At 31.5% G+C, this 21,241-nt stretch overlaps 2 protein-coding genes across 5 annotated transcripts in view; one reads left to right on the top strand and one right to left on the bottom strand.

Moving 5' to 3' along the window:
* The window catches only part of LOC123673508 (dendritic arbor reduction protein 1-like), a 475,514-nt gene that overhangs the window by 204,286 nt on the left and 249,987 nt on the right, over positions 1-21,241 (top strand). The window lies entirely within an intron of this gene.
* On the bottom strand, positions 8,606-16,056 carry LOC123673510. 4 transcript variants are annotated; one of them, XM_045608031.1, is made up of 3 exons: positions 15,742-16,056; positions 14,902-14,996; positions 8,606-9,642 (listed from the first exon to the last, which is right to left on the bottom strand). In XM_045608031.1, the coding sequence occupies exons 2-3, from the start codon at positions 14,937-14,939 to the stop codon at positions 8,880-8,882; spliced, it is 801 nt and encodes a 266-aa protein (XP_045463987.1). In that variant the 5' UTR covers positions 14,940-14,996; positions 15,742-16,056; the 3' UTR covers positions 8,606-8,879. The 4 variants fall into 4 exon arrangements, with proteins under 4 accessions (XP_045463987.1, XP_045463986.1, XP_045463988.1 ...); XM_045608030.1 differs by having other exon boundaries at positions 15,801-16,053; XM_045608032.1 differs by lacking the exon at positions 14,902-14,996 and having other exon boundaries at positions 15,801-16,049.

Genomic DNA, 21,241 nt, shown 5'->3' with positions numbered 1-21,241 from the left:
CAAATAGAGAATTTAGCAAAATATTGTGCCACGTATTAATATTGCAAATGAACAATTTGCCGAAATATGCATATGTTTGTTCCAAACATTTCAGCACCGAAAACTTAATAAGAGGCAGTAAGAGAACCATTGACTACGCCACTGAAATGTTTACCGCCCCTCTAGTTGTCAATTTTGCAGGTTTGTTGTTGTCCTATCTCACTTTATCATCATGCTGTTGCAATTGATTACAATACAACGCTATTTACTTCTAAGGGCACCTCTATCTTTTCTTTCCTCTGAGAGTGGTACCTATCTATTTGAGGATTACAGTCACCTTCCGGAACAGTGAATTCTTCTTTGCCTCAACATTTCCAGGAGATATAATCGAACAATTTCAGCGACCTTGATATATAGATAATTAGATCAGTATAGAGGCAATCAATAGTTCAAGGCAAGAGTATGAAATTACAATGGGTACAGGAAATATCTTGCGAGAGTACCTAATTTTTTTTCTAATATCGCATTGCTCTCCGCTGATTGGCACGTTGGGTAATGAAGCCTAAAGGAATTGTCTCAGGTGTTGAACAAAAAAACACCCCCTGGCTGATCGTTTAACATTGCTATAATCTATAATGTTTTTTGTTTGGATTTATCGTAAGATGGATCTTGAACACATGAGATAAGTACAAGGTCGAGGATATTGGAAACTATGTCAATTTAAAAATGGCGAAATGAATAGAGCTCTCAGAGGAAAGAAAAGATAGAGGTGCCTTATAGCATTTGTTGACATCGCTATAACATTTTTGTTTACAAACACTCATAATGTACTGCGTTGCCATTCTGACGAAGAAGTAAACTTTTCTCCGTTCTGTGGCATAGATGTTTTGCGAATATTCTGAGGATTTGGCAACACGGTTCTGTTGTTGTTATTGCACGTGTCAACTAAAGGTGCGTTAAGGGTTAACTGTTCATTTTAATTTCACGTTTGTAATCGGCGTTATTTCATACAAGTTTGTGAATTTTAAGTTACATATTGTTAATTTTAATCATGGTAAATACTCGAAAAACATGTATAGTGTGTAAAACATCGGAAATGAAAACTTAACCTATCATAGGTAAGTTCACGTTTTGAGTCCATAGGCGTAGAATATATCTCGTCTATGGCGTAGTATTTGTGAGATATCGAAAACTTAATTCAATGCTAACATTTGTAGGTTTCCTTCAAATAGAGAATTTAGCAAAATATGGTGCCACGTATTTATATTGCAAATGAACAATTTGCCGAAATATGCATATGTTTGTTCCAAACATTTCAGCACCGAAAACTTAATAAGAGAACCATTGACTACGCCACTGAAATGTTTACCGCCCCTCTAGTTGTCAATTTTGCAGGTTTGTTGTTGTCCTATCTCACTTTATCATCATGCTGTTGCAATTGATTACAATACAACGCTATTTACTTCTAAGGGCACCTCTATCTTTTCTTTCCTCTGAGATAGAGCTCCTAAACGAGAATTATAAATTATTATAGGGATAATACTCAGAGGAAAGAAAAGATAGAGGTGCCCTTAGAGGTAAAAAGCGTTGTATTGTAATCAATTGCAACAGTATGATGATAAATTGAGTTAGAAAAACAACAAACCTGCAAAATTGACAACTAGAGGGATAGTAAACATTTCAGTGGCGTAGTCAATGGTTCCTTAATAAGGATTAATATTACAAAAATCGATATTGAACTATAATACAGAATATAAATGACTTACCATATTTCAAAATGAAAACCAGCTAGTTTCATTTTTTCTTTAGGAAGTAATGAGATATTTGAGTAGATATCTTATGGAAACAGTAAATAAACTGTCGTAAAATACAATGTTTTTAATCAGTTAGTAAAAAATTGTAAACTTCAAATAATAGAGCAATATTATCAGAGGAAATGGGAGATGATTCCCCAATATTTGGGACCTGTAGCTATCCTAGTTTACCTGAGGATTCGAAAAGAGCATCGCAATTAAGTAATAGCTAAAGTGGAATAAGAATAACCTATTATTTCTGAAGTTTTCTCTGCATATTTCTTTGTAAATTACGAAAAGTGCCCATTCACAATATTTCTGATGTAAACCCATGTCAATGAGGAAATAATAATGCACATATTTATTGGTTTATTATATAACTTTACCTAACGTTCACATATGCTTGGGTATAAAAACAGAAAAAAGTAGTTTTCAAACATATAATTATTTATAAAATTTTGAGATATATACAACACAACACAGTAGACAGAATAACATAATATGACTTGTGAAAATATAGTCAAATAAAACAACTATACTTATTGATTCCTGAATGAAATTGAAGTGTATATCTATTACACACTTCGTGGAAATGACGGGTTTGACTATTTACAACAGATGCATACCTCAGATCAGTTCTTGTCTTGCATCATCATCTGATTCTGAAGACAGTGCTTCCGTGGTCAATATAACATTCAACAGACCTTGCACCAGAAGATCAAACTCTTCAACTGGAGTCTCATCAGAGGCTACAGAAGGATTGTCTGCTGCATTATGGAAGTCTTGGGAGTTGTTAAATACTTATCCAAAATTGCATGCATATAAGTCCGAATATGGGGTTAAAAAAAAAATTAACCAAACGAAGAAATCGTCTCATTCTTTGAAAGGAGCACGCATCCAAAATAAAACACATCAAGAACTGTTGTCTGAAAAGCCTGGTCCATCAACATCGAATGGAAGTCAACAAATATATCCACTTGCATCCGAAGAAATCAATATGGAAGTATCAAATGCTACTGATAATGTTGTCGACCAAGTGAATGATTCTTCAACACATGATGTAGATCCGGAGTCACAAAATACACCTTCTTCTTCTCAAGTTGTAACTGAAAGAAGAGCTAGTCATGAAGAAGTGAGTCAGACGAGATCGAACTCTTTCTTTTTCCCTGATAAATTGGGATATTTCATGATGAAACCTTAATTGAAAATATTTTCCAAAGATGATATCTATTAATATATTGAAATGATTGTTTATTTACCGAAATAAACTCCATTATTATTATTACTTAAGGGTTCATCATCAAATATATGATCGGAAAAGAGGTCAATCATAGTTGGTGGAATATTTTCTTTGGTTTTAACCTTTATTGAATTTATTGTGAAACTGACATTTTTCGATTTCATATTGAATAAATGTTTGTACGTTCGAAAACATTTTTCAATTAATTTGCAAAATTGGATTACAAACTTCGAAGCTCTCGTTAGAGCACCAAATGTTTTCCTCACTTGTAATTTGGATATAATAAGTTTTCGGTGCTGAAATGTTTGGAACGAACATATGCATATTTCGGCAAATTGTTCATTTGCAATCTGAACGCGTGGCACCATATTTTGCTAAATTCTCTATTTGAAGGAAACCTACAAATGTAAGCATTGAATTAAGTTTTCGATATCTCACAAATACTACGCCATAGACCAGATATATTCTACGCCTATGGACTCAAAACGTGAACTTACCTATGATAGGTTAGGTTTTCATTTCCGGATGTTTTACACACTATACATGTTTTTCGAGTATTTACCATGATTAAAATCAACAATATGTAACTCAAAATTCACAAACTTGTATGAAAAAACGCCGATTACAAACGTGAAATTAAAATGAACAGTTAACCCTTAACCTTAACGCACCTCTAGTTGTCACGTGCAATAACAACAACAGAACCGTGTTGCCAAATCCACAGAATATTCGCAAAACATCTATGCCACAGAACGGAGAACAGTTTACTTCTTCATCAGAATGGCAACGCAGTACATTATAAGTGTTTGTAAACAAAAATGTTATAGCGATGTCAACAAATGCTATAAGGCAACTCTATCTTTTCTTTCCTCTGAGGGATAATAGGTAGGCTCTTATGTGAAATTAACTGGTTTCGGTATTTGAATCTTCCGTTATTATTGCAGGTACTGCCTTTAAGGGCTTAATTATGGACACTGAAATAACTAAATGCAATGGTCTTTATATTCACATTAAATTTTATGAGTTTCGAAAAAATTAGTTGGGTATTGTGAATTATAAGAGTATTGAGAAGATGAATATCTTGTTTTCTAGTGAGATGCCTTTGTTTTCTATAGAAAATCACATCTATTGTAGTTTGACAAAAAAAATTACTCCCTTATCCGAAATGCCACTTTCCCTCCTTATAATTGCATCATTAAAGTAATTATTTTTTTTCATTCAATTTCATTGAATTCTCTGAATCTGATATTCTCAGAAATGACGTATATTTTTTCGAATGTGATGTAGAATAAGGTATAAAATAGGATTCATAAACATTTTTTGATTGTAGGTAGCGCTTTCCCTAATAAAGTGTGTGTTTTCCTTGTTATTAATGTTAAACATATTAATCATTCGGTTTAATTTTGAACATGACAGACGACAGGACTTATTATTCTTTGGTAAGAAAATACTATCAAAAATTTTTGAAATATAATTTTTTCTCATATTGAATCCTTCATATTTTGCTTTCAAAATAAAATATTTTGTTTTCGAACTAGATAGCGTCGATTATTCTACCAAATTCAATATAAGAATCTGATAGTTTCGGAGAGAAAACCTGCTTTTCTATTTAATTTTGGCATTCTCAAACGTAAACTATATTTTTGGCATGAATTGAATAGCAACCAGAATGTAAAATATATATTTGTTGTCTTGTTTTCTCATTAATTCATGGAACATTTAAAAAAAAAATACGGAGCATTGATACAATTGGATCAAGAATCCAATCATTCATTTAAAAAAAAAAAATTTGTTAATTACAAATTAATTTTTTAACCCTACATATAATTCATTTTTTAAATCACAAAACTTAACTTCCAAGTAAATTGAAAAATGTTTTTTTCTTAATTCGTCATTGGCAATAATTACTGAGTATGAAAGTTATTCGAATGAATCTCAATAATCGGTTTCTTTAATTTTAATGGCTACAAATAATTCATCAAATCCAGAAAAATCCTTTGAAATTTTGACGATATTCAAATTATGAAATTAAAAGCAAGCATTGCTATAACAATACCACATATATTTTTCATTTTTCTCAATTTTGTATGTAGGTATATTAATTTTTTTTGGTTATCAGTAATAATTTATTTGGGTCAATTCTTGAAATCAATACATTTTTAAGTGAAATAAAAGGATATATACAATAAGATGATAATAATAATTAAAGCAATAAATACATTTTCATATAAGTCATTGAAAATGGCACAATAAATAGGAAAAAACAATTAAAATCAAAACAATTCGACAAACTCATTCTCACTCAAGTACTAAGAATAATCAGCGGAGATAAAAAATAACAATATAACGTCGTATATCTCGACTTAGTTAGGAATCAAGATAATGTCTTAATTGGTCTACGAATTGGTCTAGAAATCAACTGAAAAGATGCATGCAACATACGCACAATTCTGTGTGTGTCTACTGCCTCCCAATCAGTATTGGTCTTTTCCGCATTTTCTTTATCAGGATTCTTAGCTATCTCGGATCGACCTAATACGACCATAATATTGCTTGCTTTTATTTTTCGCGTCCTGAATGGAAGTGGCTGATTATCAAGTCCTTTGTTATGGTTTTGGATATCCTCTACAACTTTAAGTACAGATTGGTTAGAATTTGGATAATCTATTTGATGTGCTCCATCAAGGTTTTCTTTTATCTCATTTTCCGATCCTCTTATGTCGTTTTCATTTTGTTGTTTGTTCTCTTCAGGTGGATCCATCATTTTTTGCTGTTGATTCGAAGCTGCTATGATCACATCTACATTTTCCGATCCTCTTGTTTCCTTTTCCATTTGTTGTTTTATCTCTTCAGTCGGAGTATTTTGCGGTTGATTCGAAGCTCTCACATCTACGGATTGATCATATTCGATTGAACTCTGGTCCTCCATTGTAGATTTTTGATCCAATTCTTTTACAATATCGTCCTTTTTGTCATCTGTATTAAGTGAAACTTTTTTTGTCTTTTTATACCTTGATTTATGTAGTACTTGGTGAACTTCTAACATTTCATGAGAATGAAACTTTTGCTGACAAATATAGCAAACATGAAATTCCTTCTTTCGTTTGCTCCTCGATAGATAAACTTCTGCTTCATTCCTATAAATAATTAATTCGTATTAAAATCAAGTATATTCACCAAATTATTAAAAAAAATACTATTCGAACGAATGCATGGGTTGAAAGCTCACCTTTTTCGTTTTCGAAAATTATACATTGTAAGTTGTATTAGAGAGAGACTAGTCTGTATCACACAAAATTTTTGAATGAAAGAATATTGCAAAAGCTCCTGTATTTATATACCTATTTCAAAAATATCTTGGCAATTTAAAATCAATCGTTGAATCATTAAGGCCTATGCAGGTAGTTGTTATTTCGAACAGTGGCGGCTCGTCAGTGACAGCAAGGGCAGCACTAATAAATTTGAGATATACAGGATAGGCCACTGGTCTTTTACGAAAAATTTTTTTATTGAAATTTTGGTTTCTTGGGTAGAAATCACTGCTCTATCGATCTAGAATATTTTCAGCGCTGTGATGTTGCCGCTTATATCAAAAAGTACTAACAAATTCTATATTTCAAATGAAACACGATTTGCTGTTTCCTCTTGATTATATGTATTTTTCTCTATCTTTAGCGGTTTTTAGTTATTTGATTGATTTAGTTCTTTTGTGCAAAACATTGCTGCAAATATACATTCTTTCGTTCGGTATTCGGAATCCTAGAAAGCAGAATTTTCGGGTATAGATTACCAATATACCGTGTATTATTTACGTGTAATAGACAACGTCAACAACAAAACAGGGTTGTTTGAACTCACGGGCTTCAACGAGACATACTAAAATAGTGAAAAGTGCGTTTTTTCTTGAATGGAATGACTTGCATATCATAAAATATATTGAAAAAAAATTAAATTTCTTTTGAAACCATATAACAATTGAAAGGTTTTCATAATCAAAAGTAAGTTTTCATCCCATTTATTAAGACTTCTTTTGTATTAAATATCCATGATATTTCATAGAACTTCGGTTCTATGACCGTTGGTCTCGCCGTTGGTTAAACATCCTTTATAAAACTGTACCTCAGCCGCTTCTGAAATATCTCAAAGAGATATGTAGAGACCTAGAAGAATCGGGATGAAAACATAAAAACAAAACAATCAATAATAGAAATTCCGAAACTGTCCAACCCGAAATATCATTGAATCATTAAAAACCCGTAAAGCATAAAATTATAACTCACTCAAAAATGGATAACCATACAAAAATCACATCGAAAACTGTTATAGATATACTTAGGGATAGAACTAAAATCAAGACTTAATTGACACGTGGAAAATACGTTGAAAAACCCCAAGTAGTAATCTGAAACCTATTCCTACTTCTGTGTAGAAGGAGATCCCTATCCCGCAGAAACAAAAAAATTTTAACCTATGCTGCGCCAGTATGGTGCGAAATAAGCAATACAATGTTGAAACCACTACAAATTCTCCAAAAAATTAGTTGGGTATTGTGAGTTATAAGAGTATTGAGAAGATAAATATCTTGTTTTCTAGTGAGATGCCTTTGTTTTCTATGGAAAATCACATCTATTGTAGTTTGACAAAAAAAATTACTCCCTTATCCGAAATGCCACTTTCCCTCCTTATAATTGCATCATTAAAATCATTATTTTTTTCATTCAATTTCATTGAATTCTCTGAATCTGATATTCTCAGAAATGACGTATATTCTTTCGAATGTGATGTAGAATAAGGAATTCAGGATTCATAAATATTTTTTGATTGTAGGTAGCGCTTTCCCTAATGAAGTGTGTGTTTTCCTTTGTTATTAATGTTAAACATATTAATCATTCGGTTTAATTTTGAACATGACAGACGACAGGACTTATTATTCTTTGGTAAGAAAATACTATCAAAAATTTTTGAAATATAATTTTTTCTCATATTGAATTTTTCATATTTTGCTTTCAAAATAAAATATTTTGTTTTCGAACTAGGTAGCGTCGATTATTCTACCTAATTCAATATAAACAGCTGATAGTTTCGGAGAGAAAACCTGCTTCTCTATTTAATTTTGGCATTCTCACAAGTAAACTATATTTTTGGCATGATTTGAATAGCAACCAGAATGTTAAATATATATTTGTTGTGTTGTTTTCTCATTAATTCATGGAATATTTAAAAAAAATGGAGAGCATTGATACTTCTGGATCAAGAATCCACTCATTCATTAAAAAAAAAATTGATAATTACAAATTAATTTTTAACCCTACATATAATTCATTTCTCAAATCACAAAACTTAACTTCCAAGTAAATTGAAAAATGTTTTTTTCTTAATTCGTCATTGGCAATAATTACTGGGTATGAAAGTTATTCGAATGAATCTCAATAATCGGTTTCTTTAATGTTAATGATTACAAATAATTCATCAAATTCAGAATAATCCTTTGAAATTTTGACGATATTCAAATTATGAAATTAAAAGCAAGCATTGCTATAACAATACCACATATATTTTTCATTTTTCTCAATTTTGTATGTAGGTATATTAATTTTTTTTTGTTATCAGGAATAATTTATTTGGCAGTCAATTCTTGAAATCAATACATTTTTAAGTGAAATAAAAGGATATATACAATAAGATGATAATAATAATTAAAGCAATAAAGACATTTTCATATAAGTCATTAAAAATGGCACAATAAATAGGAAAAAACAATTAAAATCAAAACAAATCGACAAACTAATTCTCACCCAAGTACTAAGAATAATCAGCAGAGATAAAAAATAACAATATAACGTCGTATATCTCGACTTAGTTAGGAATCAGGATAATGTCTTAATTGGTCTACGAATTGGTCTAGAAATCAACTGAAAAGATGCATGCAACATACGCACAATTCTGTGTGTGTCTACTGCCTCCCAATCAGTATTGGTCTTTTCCGCATTTTCTTTATCAGGATTCTTAGCTATCTCGGATCGACCTAATTTGAACATAATATTGCTTGCTTTTATTTTTCGTTTCCTGAATGGAAGTGGCTGATTATCAAGTCCTTTGTTATGGTTTTGGGTATCCTCTACAACTTTAAGTACAGATTGGATAGAATTTGGATCATCTGTTTGATGTGCTCCATCAAGGTTTTCTTTTATCTCATTTTCCGATCCTCTTATGTCCTTTTCATTTTGTTGTTTGTTCTCTTCAGGTGGATCCATCATTTTTTGCTGTTGATTCGAAGCTGCTATGATCACATCTACATTTTCCGATCCTCTTGTTTCCTTTTCCATTTGTTGTTTTATCTCTTCAGTCGGAGTATTTTGCGGTTTATTAGAAGCTCTCACATCTACGGATTGATCATATTTGATTGAACTCTGGTCCTCCATTGTAGATTTTTGATCCAATTCTTTTACAATATCGTCCTTTTTGTCTTCTGTATTTAGTAAAACTTTTTTTGTCTTTTTATACCTTGATTTATGTAGTACTTGGTGAACTTCTAACATTTCATGAGATTGAAACTTTTGATGACAAATATAGCAAACATGAAATTCCTTCTTTCGTTTGCTCCTCGATAGATAAACTTCTGCTTCATTCCTATAAATAATTAATTCGTATTAAAATCAAGTATATTCACCAAATTATTAAAAAAAATACTATTCGAACGAATGCATGGGTTGAAAGCTCACCTTTTTCGTTTTCGAAAATTATACATTGTAAGTTGTATTAGAGAGAGACTAGTCTGTATCACACAAAATTTTTGAATGAAAGAATATTGCAAAAGCTCCTGTATTTGTATACCTATTTCAAAAATATCTTGGCAATTTAAAATCAATCGTTGAATCATTAAGGCCTATGCAGGTAGTTGTTATTTCGAACAGTGGCGGCTCGTCAGTGACAGCAAGGGCAGCACTAATAAATTTGAGATATACAGGATAGGCCACTGGTCTTTTACGGAAATTTTTTTTATTGAAATTTTGGTTTCTTGGGTAGAAATCACTGCTCTATCGATCTAGAATATTTTCAGCGCTGTGATGTTGCCGCTTATATCAAAAAGTACTAACAACTTCTATATTTCAAATAAAACACGATTTGCTGTGTCCTCTTGATTAAATGTATTTTTGTCTATCTTTAGCGGTTTTTAGTTATTTGATTGATTTAGTTCTTTTGTGCAAAACATTGCTGCAAATATACATTCTTTCGTTCGGTATTCGGAATCCTAGAAAGCAGAATTTTCGGGTATAGATTACCAATATACCGTGTATTATTTACGTGTAATAGACAACGTCAACAACAAAACAGGGTTGTTCAAACTCACGGGCTTCAACGAGACATACTAAAATAGTGAAAAGTGCGTTTTTTCTTAAATGGAATGACTTGCATATCATAAAATATATTGAAAAAAAATTAAATTTCTTTGGAGACCATATAACAATTGAAAGGTTTTCCTAATCAAAAGTAAGTTTTCATCCCATTTATTAAGATTTCTTTTGTATTAAATATCCATGATATTTCATAGAACTTCGGTTCTATGACCGTTGGTCTCGCCGTTGGTTAAACATCCTTTATAAAACTGTACCTCAGCCGCTTCTGAAATATCTCAAAGAGATATGTAGAGACCTAGAAGAATCGGGATGAAAACATAAAAACAAAACAATCAATAATAGAAATTCCGAAACTGTCCAACCCGAAATATCATTGAATCATTAAAAACCCGTAAAGCATAAAATTATAACTCACTCAAAAATGGATAACCATACAAAAATCACATCGAAAACTGTTATAGATATACTTAGGGATAGAACTAAAATCAAGACTTAATTGACACGTGGAAAATACGTTGAAAAACCCCAAGTAGTAATCTGAAACCTATTCCTACTTCTGTGTAGAAGGAGATCCCTATCCCGCAGAAACAAAAAAATTTTAACCTATGCTGCGCCAGTATGGTGCGAAATAAGCAATACAATGTTGAAACCACTACAAATTCTCCAAAAAAAGTTATGCACATAATAATAAATAAGAACTGGTACACTTAAATATCCATACTCGATAAACTGAATTTTATAATACACAATTAAACAACAAGAAACTGATAAGATATAACAGTAGAGGATGACAAAAATTTAAACATCTATCGATTTTTCAACGGATAATCTTAGGTATAATACGAAACACTATTGAGGGTTTAAAATTATCATGTACTATCATTTTCAAAAACAAGTGTTCACGCCCACACCTCATTAACTTCCATTTTACTAATGTGTAATATATAGGTATAATTACCTGAACATGAAAAGAAAGAAAATTACATCCGAAAATTACATAATTACCTGAAATTTCCTGACTTATCTCAATCATGAATTAATTATAACTGTAGTGACTACAAAAATATTGTAAGATAAATTTAAAAACAAAAACAAAAATCATATGTAAATTTGTAAAAAAAAATGTTTTCATTCTTGATTGCGTTGTTGTACCGATTTCGCAGTCAAAGTTTCGAGTCGAAAGTGATTGAATGGTTTTTTCTTGGCATAATTTGCTTTTCATTGAATAATCTTTGAATTCTTCCTAAATTCTTTTTTCACATTTATAATAAAGTGAAGAGATACTTTTCGGCGTAAAATTTCATTTATTTCATTATTTTAAGCAGAAAAAAATTATTACTCATTAGTATTCGAACAATATGCTTTTTATTTCACACAGAGTGAATTCAATTGTATCGTGTCAGAAACATTAAAACATTTTTTCAATTATAATATTTTTTTTTTCGCACCTGAACAATGTAAGCAACTATTTTCAGGCACTAATAATATAATGTTTGTTCCTTCATTTCACATAATTTCAGCAGTATAGACGTTATCATAATATACACTGTGTCCGTAAAGTATGGAACAAATTCAATTCAGCTTAACAGGCCATTGAAATAATTCTGAAACACGTCGATTTTTTATTTCAATTTAGCGTATTTTAAAATAATAATCTAATATACAGGCTGAATTACTTTCGAGTAATGACGTCACCTTTATTTTTTTTAAATGGAACACCCCCATTTTGTATCAATTTTCTGATTACTCTAGCTGAGCTAATTCAAAAATGTATCACATGTTGATTCCAATTGGTATAGGGTGGACAAAAATAATAAATTAAATCTAAGCAATAATTAAAACATTCACGAATACCAAAAATATTGTAGTACTAAACTGTCATTGAACACCAAAAAATTACTAAAGAAATAATGACATTTCACAAAAAACTAGATGACTATGCTTTTTTAAATTGATAAGAAAGAATTTCTTTCATATTCTGTCTGCTAGACCACAAGTACCAAACATGTTAGGAAACAGCTCATTTTTATTAATCTAAAAATGTAACAAACTACAGGGTGTTACATTCAAAACAATTGCCGCTAGACAATAAATATTTTTGATAATATTGTCAATTTAACTGATAAAGAATGTTACGCGTTACTTTATGAGCACACACAAAACTATTGTATTTTTGTCCACCCTGTACCAATTGGAATCAACATGTGATACATTTCTGGAATCAGCTCAGCTAGAGTAATCGAAAAATTGGGACAAAACGGGGGTGTTTCATAAAAAAAAATGACGGTGAAGTCATTACTCGAAAGTAATTCACCCTGTATATTAGATTATTATTTTAAAATACGGTAAATTAAAATAAAAAATCGACGTGTTTCAGGATTATTTCTTAAAATGGTCTGTTTAGCTAAAAATGAATTTGTTCCATACTTCCATACATGTATAAGAATTATGTTATTGTATAAATTTCATCGAATAATAACATCAAAGTTAGCTCTTCATTATTTGTGTTCAAATATACCTTCTAATTTTTTTATTTTTCCAATGGCTATTTTCAGAAAAAAAAAGTTATGTGATTTATCATGCTGGTCGATCATGAGAATGATGACATAGGGAAGCCGCGCACCAATTTGTTTTTATAGAACTTTGGTTTTGATACTGAATATTGTGGGGGGAACTTTTTTGAGTGAAATCCATTGGTGTGTATTATAACTGATGGTAATAAAGAATAAATGATTACAAAAATGGATTCTACTGAAAAAAGTGCCTGAATGTTTTTGATTCATATTTTTCTTGAAACAGTAATAAAGAAATTATGAGAACTTTTCATTTCACACTATTTTCCAATTTTCTCTTATTGCTTAGAAACAGTTGAATTCATGAACGGTTTTCACCAAATTTTTTCTCCAAAAATTGATGAGCTCGAAAATTTGTCAATTCTATTCCAGTTGAAAGGTATTATTATTCTGAGATCTCTTCACTAGACAACGAATTTTGGACACCTGATACAAAACTGTCAAAGAATTCATTTGTCACATATCACAGTGTTGCTGATATTTATTTTCAAAATCGTAAAGCCTTAATTGGATTAGTTTTACTTCAAGAATCGGATCCGAAATTATCCGGATAAACATCCAACTGGATTCGGATACTTAAGCAGATACCTTCTTTTTGAATGATTGCGCGAATCTAGATCATTTAACCAAATAGGAGGCATAGGAGCTCAAATTTCATTAGATAACAATCGAAATAATATGTCGAAACAAAAAGTAAAGCATGCCATATCAATTTTTTTTCCGAACCGATACGTGAGTGACTTCATCGATTGTTTTAGAACAGTTTGGTTTCGCATTAAGTAATTAGTGATCTCCGAGATCTAAACTCTGCAGTATTCTCAATATCATCAGGGTTATTATTCATTCAGCCGATAGCCCATTTCGTGTTACGAAAACATGTAGCTCTATGAATAAATTCTTTGTTGGAAATTGCACATATGACATTTAAGCAGAGCCATTGAGATACACATTAATTATAGGAAAACGTGCTTTTGCTGTTCTGTGCATTGATGGAAACACAAATTTCAAACATACCAATACAGATGATTCAACTTTATAGTTGTTTTATGTCCATGACCAGGGATGTCCCCTAAAAATGCAGTAGGGGGACTGGGGAGGGTTGATACATTTTTTACAGAATTGTTAATAAAAAATTTGTGTTTAACATTTACCAATCCATTCATCTCAGAGTGAAATTTAAAGACTTCGCTCGAACGTTTAACAATATTTAATAATTGAAAATGGAAATTTCAATCTTGATTATGAGTTCTTGAAATTGTCGGTGCAAAGTGTCCCAAACCTCCCTATACATGGGAGGCAATATGGTAAATTTTAGTGGTAAATTGTCCAACTATTCGTGGGAACAATGGAAAACGTTTTGCGCATTAAAAAAACGGCTGTCTTCTAGATTCAAAATAATCTTCTTCACATTGATACCTCTTATTAATTAATAGGAACTATTTCGAACCAAAAACAAATCATTTTGCCATTTTCAAAAATCAATGACAATACATGTACTGAAAACAAACAGTTTCAAGTTTCCTAAGTTGACCCTCGTACCTCCCACAATAGGGACTCTTTCCTCAAAACTATCAACCTTAAACTCGAAACATTTTGCCGTAAGATGTTTTTTTTTCGAAATTTTTGATTGATTCAACTAAGAAGAAAGATTCCTCGGAAAAAAAAATCGTATAAATATTGACCCACAAACGCTTTGTTTTGGAGATACTGGGTGTTTAATTTTGATTTTTTCAAGTTTTGTTCTTATTCGGCAATTTGGCATAGATATTCCAAATTAAATATGAAAATATGATTCTAAAAAAGTAAAATGACGGATATCTCTAGAATTCAATTAACCAATCATTTCGTAGGTTATTGTTCGAAATCAATGATAATTATCAAAGGATTTAATCGTTATAATCACAAAATCACAATAAATTTTTTGTGAAAATTACCAAAAATATGGAAAAAATTCATACCTATGTCCTATAAAAATTCTTGGGGTTGCTAACTTCATTGTGGCCTTTATGGAAATTTAACACCGCATCACATAAGGTCATAACAATTTCGATAGCTAAAAATCAAAGATTCCAATCAATTCGTTATCAACATATGTATATCATCAACTTTCTTTGTGGAAAATTGCTCATAATAAATTTATAGAGAATTGAATTTGCTGAAATTAGTCAGGTTGAACTATACACCGAATATTAACCTCAAAATTTGAAAAAATAACAGGAAAATGAATATTTTTTTCGATACAACCTATTTATCAACTTAATGTCGATGTTGGTTTACCGATTAGATATACGTACAACTTCGATGAATGAAATCAAAGAATGAAAATATTCAATTTTCCATGAGCTTGATAACAAAAAAACTAAATTGGTAATATGTGTAGCTATAGTCATAATAAATAGTAGCCGTCAAGTTATGAAGTTTTCAAAATTCCATTCGCATAAAATTCAAAATACTAAAACATAACAAACTGTAGTATAGATACATTGCATTATTATTCTAAGCAAGATTTATAAAAATGCAGGGTATATGGGTTTTGATAGCTATGAGAATATTAGTCTTTGTCGACCCAACCACTCATTCTTACAACAATAACTATAATCAGACTTCATTCGCAAGGGAGTCTTTTTTTAATACCGCTTAACGTTAACAAACGACCTGAATATCATTAGGTATATTAGAATGAGGCATCTCCGCATAACAGGCAGTTCAAATGGCAATGTACCGTGTGAATCAAATGATTCATCATGCTCATTCATGAAACTATTGCATAAGTGGTGGAAATTTATTCAGTTGTATACCTAGCTGGGCAGAAGGAACAGGGCGTGAATTTATGGTTACACATTTACATAACACATACGTGAAGCATTGCTTGAATTTCTGGAGTCCTCTGAAAAATCTGCATCAGGAAACGTATTCTAGGTACTGTACAAAAGATGGGTTGCCATCCAGATAATCACTGAGATGAGATATTTCATGAAATTGTGATTCTCTAGTTCTTTAACTCAAATATGTTTTCAACTTAACCTAACCCGAAATTTGCGATAAACATTTATCATCTGTTTACATTTTTTATGTAAATCTACAAACTAAATCATTTCATATCTGTCTTCAATTTGAAGAATATGATTATTTGTAAATCGTATCGATAAACATTGTAGTTCGGACATTTCAATAAGAAATTCTGTGAGAAATGACGAATAAACACATCCAATTCCCGAGTCAAGGGAAGGCTGCGCCCTCTACAGCATAAGTATTCAGGTGTAGGGAAGATCCTTGTTAACAGAAGGTTGTTGTGCTTATTTGTGATATTTATTCAGGAAAAAATATGATGAACGATGAACATAGTTTTTTTAATATTTCCGATATTCAGAATCAACTTCAAATAATAGGAATATGATAGAAGGAGAGTTCATTGTAATTTATGAATAATCATGTATTATCCAAAAAACAATCCTTTCAGGAGAACCAAGTCCCAGACGATGATTATGAAAGGATAGGAAAACATAAATACTTTGCCCAAATATAGAAATTCGAAATTTAAATTTAGCCATTTTATTTTTTTTTCCAACAATAATTCATTTTTAGAAAGCAATGGGTTGTACAGGATCATATCCATTAAAATTACATATTATTTCGTTCTTCTTGATATTCTCATGAGTATCTGTAAGAAGTTGGCCGTTGGGACTGCATTTCTTTTCAGCTATTCCAACTCACTGAACACTAAAAAAAATAAATTTAACTGTTTAATCGCCAATAGGCTTGGAGATGAACTTCAATCGCTAATACTATAGAAAACGGGAGAAATATTCCACAGAATTTTGTATATTGGATGTATATTTTAAATTCGATGCTAGAGCTATAAAAAACGATGCGGAAACAAATTAAACTTCGGCCAATCTTATGTAAATTGAGCTTAATCTACTGGACTAATTACAGCACACAGATTCTCAAGAGGCACTGGGCTTACAATAAGGATTCCTGACTTCACACCAGTACTTTCCTCATTTCTTTTCGGTATATTCTCCCAGAATTTTCTTCGATTCTAATGACGCAATTAACAAGAAAGTTTGAGTAGAGTTCAAAATTAATAATTTAAAATTACTTGCTTCTGTTCTAAATGATTTTTTATTCGATATTGTGCTTTAATTTTCTATGGTTCTGAGAACACCATGAACATCAAATTTCGCACGAGGCTTTAAATTGTCATTCAACATCTAAATGCAAATTTTCATTCCGATGAAATTTGTAATTTTTAATCTATTAGGAAAACAAAATTTCGAACCCGAAAGTTTCAAGTTTGTAGGTCATCAGAGAAGGGTGGACTTCGAATTTGAGGACGGATTTTGTCTTCAGTTAGTCGAACTTTATTGTTTGAGACCATTACCGGTTCAAAATTTGAAAATTAAAAATTACAGGCCTTTTAACGAAAGGATAGAGCGGTTTTATCGTATTTTGCTATTTGATTTTATTATTTGGGGATTGAGTGCAGTAGCTTAAGCTAGAATTCGCCCCTATATTATGTATAATTTTTCTCGCAAATGAAGGCACTATTATTATTAGATATCTATTTGGAGAAAAGCGGTCAGAATATTTAGATTTTGTTTTAGACTTGCTTATCGAGTGGTGTCCATTCAAAATTAGAAATAACTACTTCCTTCTGCTAAATAATCTATAAATAGGAATATAAACTCAATTTTTATCTGCAATCTCATTTGCTCTTTACATTTCAGTTAATAATTACACTAACCACTTATTAATTCATAACAACATTCGATATCGATATCGTCATATCATTCATATTTCCCATATTTTTGTTTACTTTCATCATAATTCATTTAAATAATAACGGGTTCAGTGCAACATAATAACTAATAAAATCGGTAATTCTATGATTTAGTGACTAACGTAATATATCTCACTCAGAAGTCAAAGTGCTGGTTAGTTTCAGATATATAATTTTGTAATCATAAAGAACGCGAATAACTGAGATTTAAGTTGAGCTTATAATATTATTATAAAGATCCTTCGTATCTGCCAAGGTTAGTCAGGATTTCTGCGACCTATGGAGATAATAATTGATACTAAAACTAGAAAGCTGTTTTCAGTAACTACAGAAGATATTTTTTGAAGTGCATGAAAAGAAGCTATTTGAAAATGTGGATATTTAAATTCATTGTTGGATGTTTATATTCATAGAGGCGATTCAAATTTTAGAATGCAATCATTACTAGTATAACTTATGAAATTTCAAGGAAACAATATTATTTCAGCATACAACAATTTTTGATATATAACGGAGATAAAATGTGATCAATTGCAAAGTAGGATTTCAATTCTATTAAGTTCAGGTAAATATATTATTAGTAAGTAAACATATTTGTTATCTTCTCGTACTTCTTCTCAGGTTGAACTGAACCATGTTCCATAATTTCTCCCAGAACTCGAACATGAAGATGTGCTTCTAGAATTCTAGATACATAAGTGGCTAGCGCAGCCCTAGAAAACCTTATGGGGTATAGGGACCACAATGGTAAATATGGAGGGTGATTCATTCACTATCAGGTAAGAGCACTGAAAAAAACTTGCCTTTTCAGTCAGAAAATCCTGTTGATCTTTGCAACAGTTTCAATGATATGTTCGTGGGAGATGTTGCCAACCAGACGAATATTACGATTCCTGGAGCAATCTCATCCTTAAAATCTTCTCACGGTATGAGCAAGTCTTTCTATTTCTTTGATGTCACAGAGAGAGATGTTAGTGATGTCGTTAAGATGCTGAAAACCTCTAACTCTTCAGGTCACGATGGAGTTCCGATTTCGATAATAAAAAAATCCATTCATATAATAGGAGGCCCTCTTGCTCATCTTATTAATTGCGCTTTCCGAGAGGGTTGTTTTCCTGACGAGCTGAAGATTGCTCTGGTCAAACCACTCTTCAAGAAGGGAAATACCTGTGACCTCAGTAGCTTTAGACCTATTAGTATTCTATCTAGTTTTTCTAAGATATTTGAGAAGGTTTTTGCCGTCAGACTCATCTTTTTTTTTCGAAAATTTAATGTTCTTGCTGATAGTCAGCATGGTTTCACGAAAGATAGAGGTACCGAGACTGCTTTATTTGAGTTGCTAAATTCTGTTCTTTTGGCGCTTGAGAGTGATGAAGTTCCATTGGCTTTGATGTTCGATTTGACCAAGGCTTTTGATTCCATTGAGCATAGAACCTTATTGGCTAGACTGGAGTTATGTGGGATTAGGGATATCTCTTTGAAATTTGTTGAAAGCTACCTAAGCAATCGACGTCAGAGGGTTGCCCTCACTCTAGATGGTGCAGTCCACTTCTCTGGGGAACGATCTCTTACTAGGGGCGTTCCTCAGGGAAGTGTACTGGGCCCTTTGCTTTTTATTGTTTTTGTGAATTCCCTTTGTTATATTAAGACCTCTGCTAATTGTAAGTCGATTCTTTATGCTGATGACAGCAATTTTTTGATTATATCAGGTGATGTCGAGTCCTGTAGCAGGGCTGGAATGGATACGGTTTTGTCTGTTGATAGATGATGTAATGAAAGTGGTCTTATTCTAAATCATAGCAAGACTCAAGGTATTTTCTTTTATGGCAGCCAGTCGGTGAAGAACTATCCTCCTTTTTTGTGTCATAATAACGGTCAAATTAAATTGGAGGATTCTGTAAATTTTCTGGGAGTTGCTCTAGATAAACACCTGCGGTGGGATCATCAGGTGTGTAAATTGGGGAAGTCTCTCAACTCTTCGGCGTACTTGATTTTCATGATGAGGGACAAGTTGGAGAGTGCTGTGGTGAGAGCTCTCTACTTTGCTAGTTTCCAGTCTGTGCTGGCATATGGAATTATTTTTTGGGGCAGTTCGTCTGGTGCCGATGAAATTTTTCTCATCCAGAAAAGAGTGATGAGAATAATGAATAGGTTGGGCTTTCGTGAGTCCTGTCGCGGAGTTTTCAGATCTAATGGAATCCAAACTGTCTTTGGTCTTTACATTTATCGCCTATTTATCTTCCTTAAGTTACGGAAAAACTATTTTTTGCCATATGTCAATAAAAATAATACTCGTCAAGTTTATCCTTTCCTTCTTCCTATTCACAGTACTACTAGGTTTGAAAGGGGACCACTCTATATGGCCATGCGTTTATTTAATTTGCTTCCTAAGCAATTACAGGTGGTTGAAGATATAACCTTGTTTAGAAGGCGCATTTACAATTTTATTTTGGATTGTGAACCTTATTCAGTTGATGAGTTTATTTCATTTTGTAGAAAATAAGCTCTTTTATGACTTGTCTCTATTTTATTCGTTTGCATTGATTTTGATGTTGTGAATAATTTTTGAGATTAATAAATATTATTGTTATTGTTATTATTGTTATATGATCCAGTAATGTCACTCATTGCAAGGATTTTAAGGAATTCAGAAAAGATGAAGACCTCTGAAGAAAAATTTCAAAATGGTGAAAAACCTGCAATGTTTGTGATTTATTTTCGGTTTCTAAATTGAATTTTTTTTTTCTGAATGAACAGAATTTTTTCAGATAATCTGTGGAAAAATATTTTCATAAATCCAACAAAGGTTCGTTTCTGCATGTATACAGCGAAAAGAAATTCTCCACAAATTATAGAAATTTTTCAGGATTGTATTTTGTACCTGACATGAATCTAAAAACACACTGTTGAACTCCCTGTATCTCATTTTTACTTCCAAAACGAGGTAGATATTATATGTCATAAGGCAAAAATGATTCCTCTGATGTCATCTACCCGAGTATATATGTTTGACCAGTTTATGATGAAACACCCTGGATACTGAGTCTATTAGAGCAAAAATATTTAGGTCGAATTTACTGAAATATACGATTACGAATTTGGCCCAGTGCAATAAACCCCCTATGAGTGCCTTTCTTATTTTATTATTTGAATTTGACTCTCTACTCAAAAAAAGTTTTAAATTTTCATATTCAAATAATTGAATAAAAACATGAAACTTAATACCAATATTACGAAGGTATAGAAGGAAACATTAGGTTTACTATAGTTTTATGCTACTGTAAGATTTCAATGATATTTGATTAAAATTATTCAGGATATGCTCACTTACGAAGTTGATGAATTTAATTCATACAATATCATACTTCATGGATTTGTAACGCACCAATGAAGTTTTTTATTCAATGAATTTTTTGAAAAATTATAGAATATATTTTTTCGGAAGCAAAATGCTATATGAAATGTATTCTTTTATAATATCTACGTCTATCGAGCCCATTAAGGAATCCGCTAAA

Source organism: Harmonia axyridis, chromosome 2 (assembly GCF_914767665.1).
Source record: "Harmonia axyridis chromosome 2, icHarAxyr1.1, whole genome shotgun sequence".
Taxonomy (NCBI): Eukaryota; Metazoa; Arthropoda; class Insecta; order Coleoptera; family Coccinellidae; genus Harmonia; species Harmonia axyridis.
This window is presented reverse-complemented; position numbering and strand designations above follow the sequence as displayed.

Excerpts from the sequence above, each read along its gene's own strand:
- LOC123673510 (XM_045608031.1), bottom strand. The coding sequence starts at position 14,939 with ATGAAGTTAGCAACCCCAAGAATTTTTATAGGACATAG. Across the intron at positions 9,643-14,901 it reads AGAATTTTTATAGGACATAG|GAATGAAGCAGAAGTTTATC; the intron begins GTATGAATTTTT and ends AATTATTTATAG.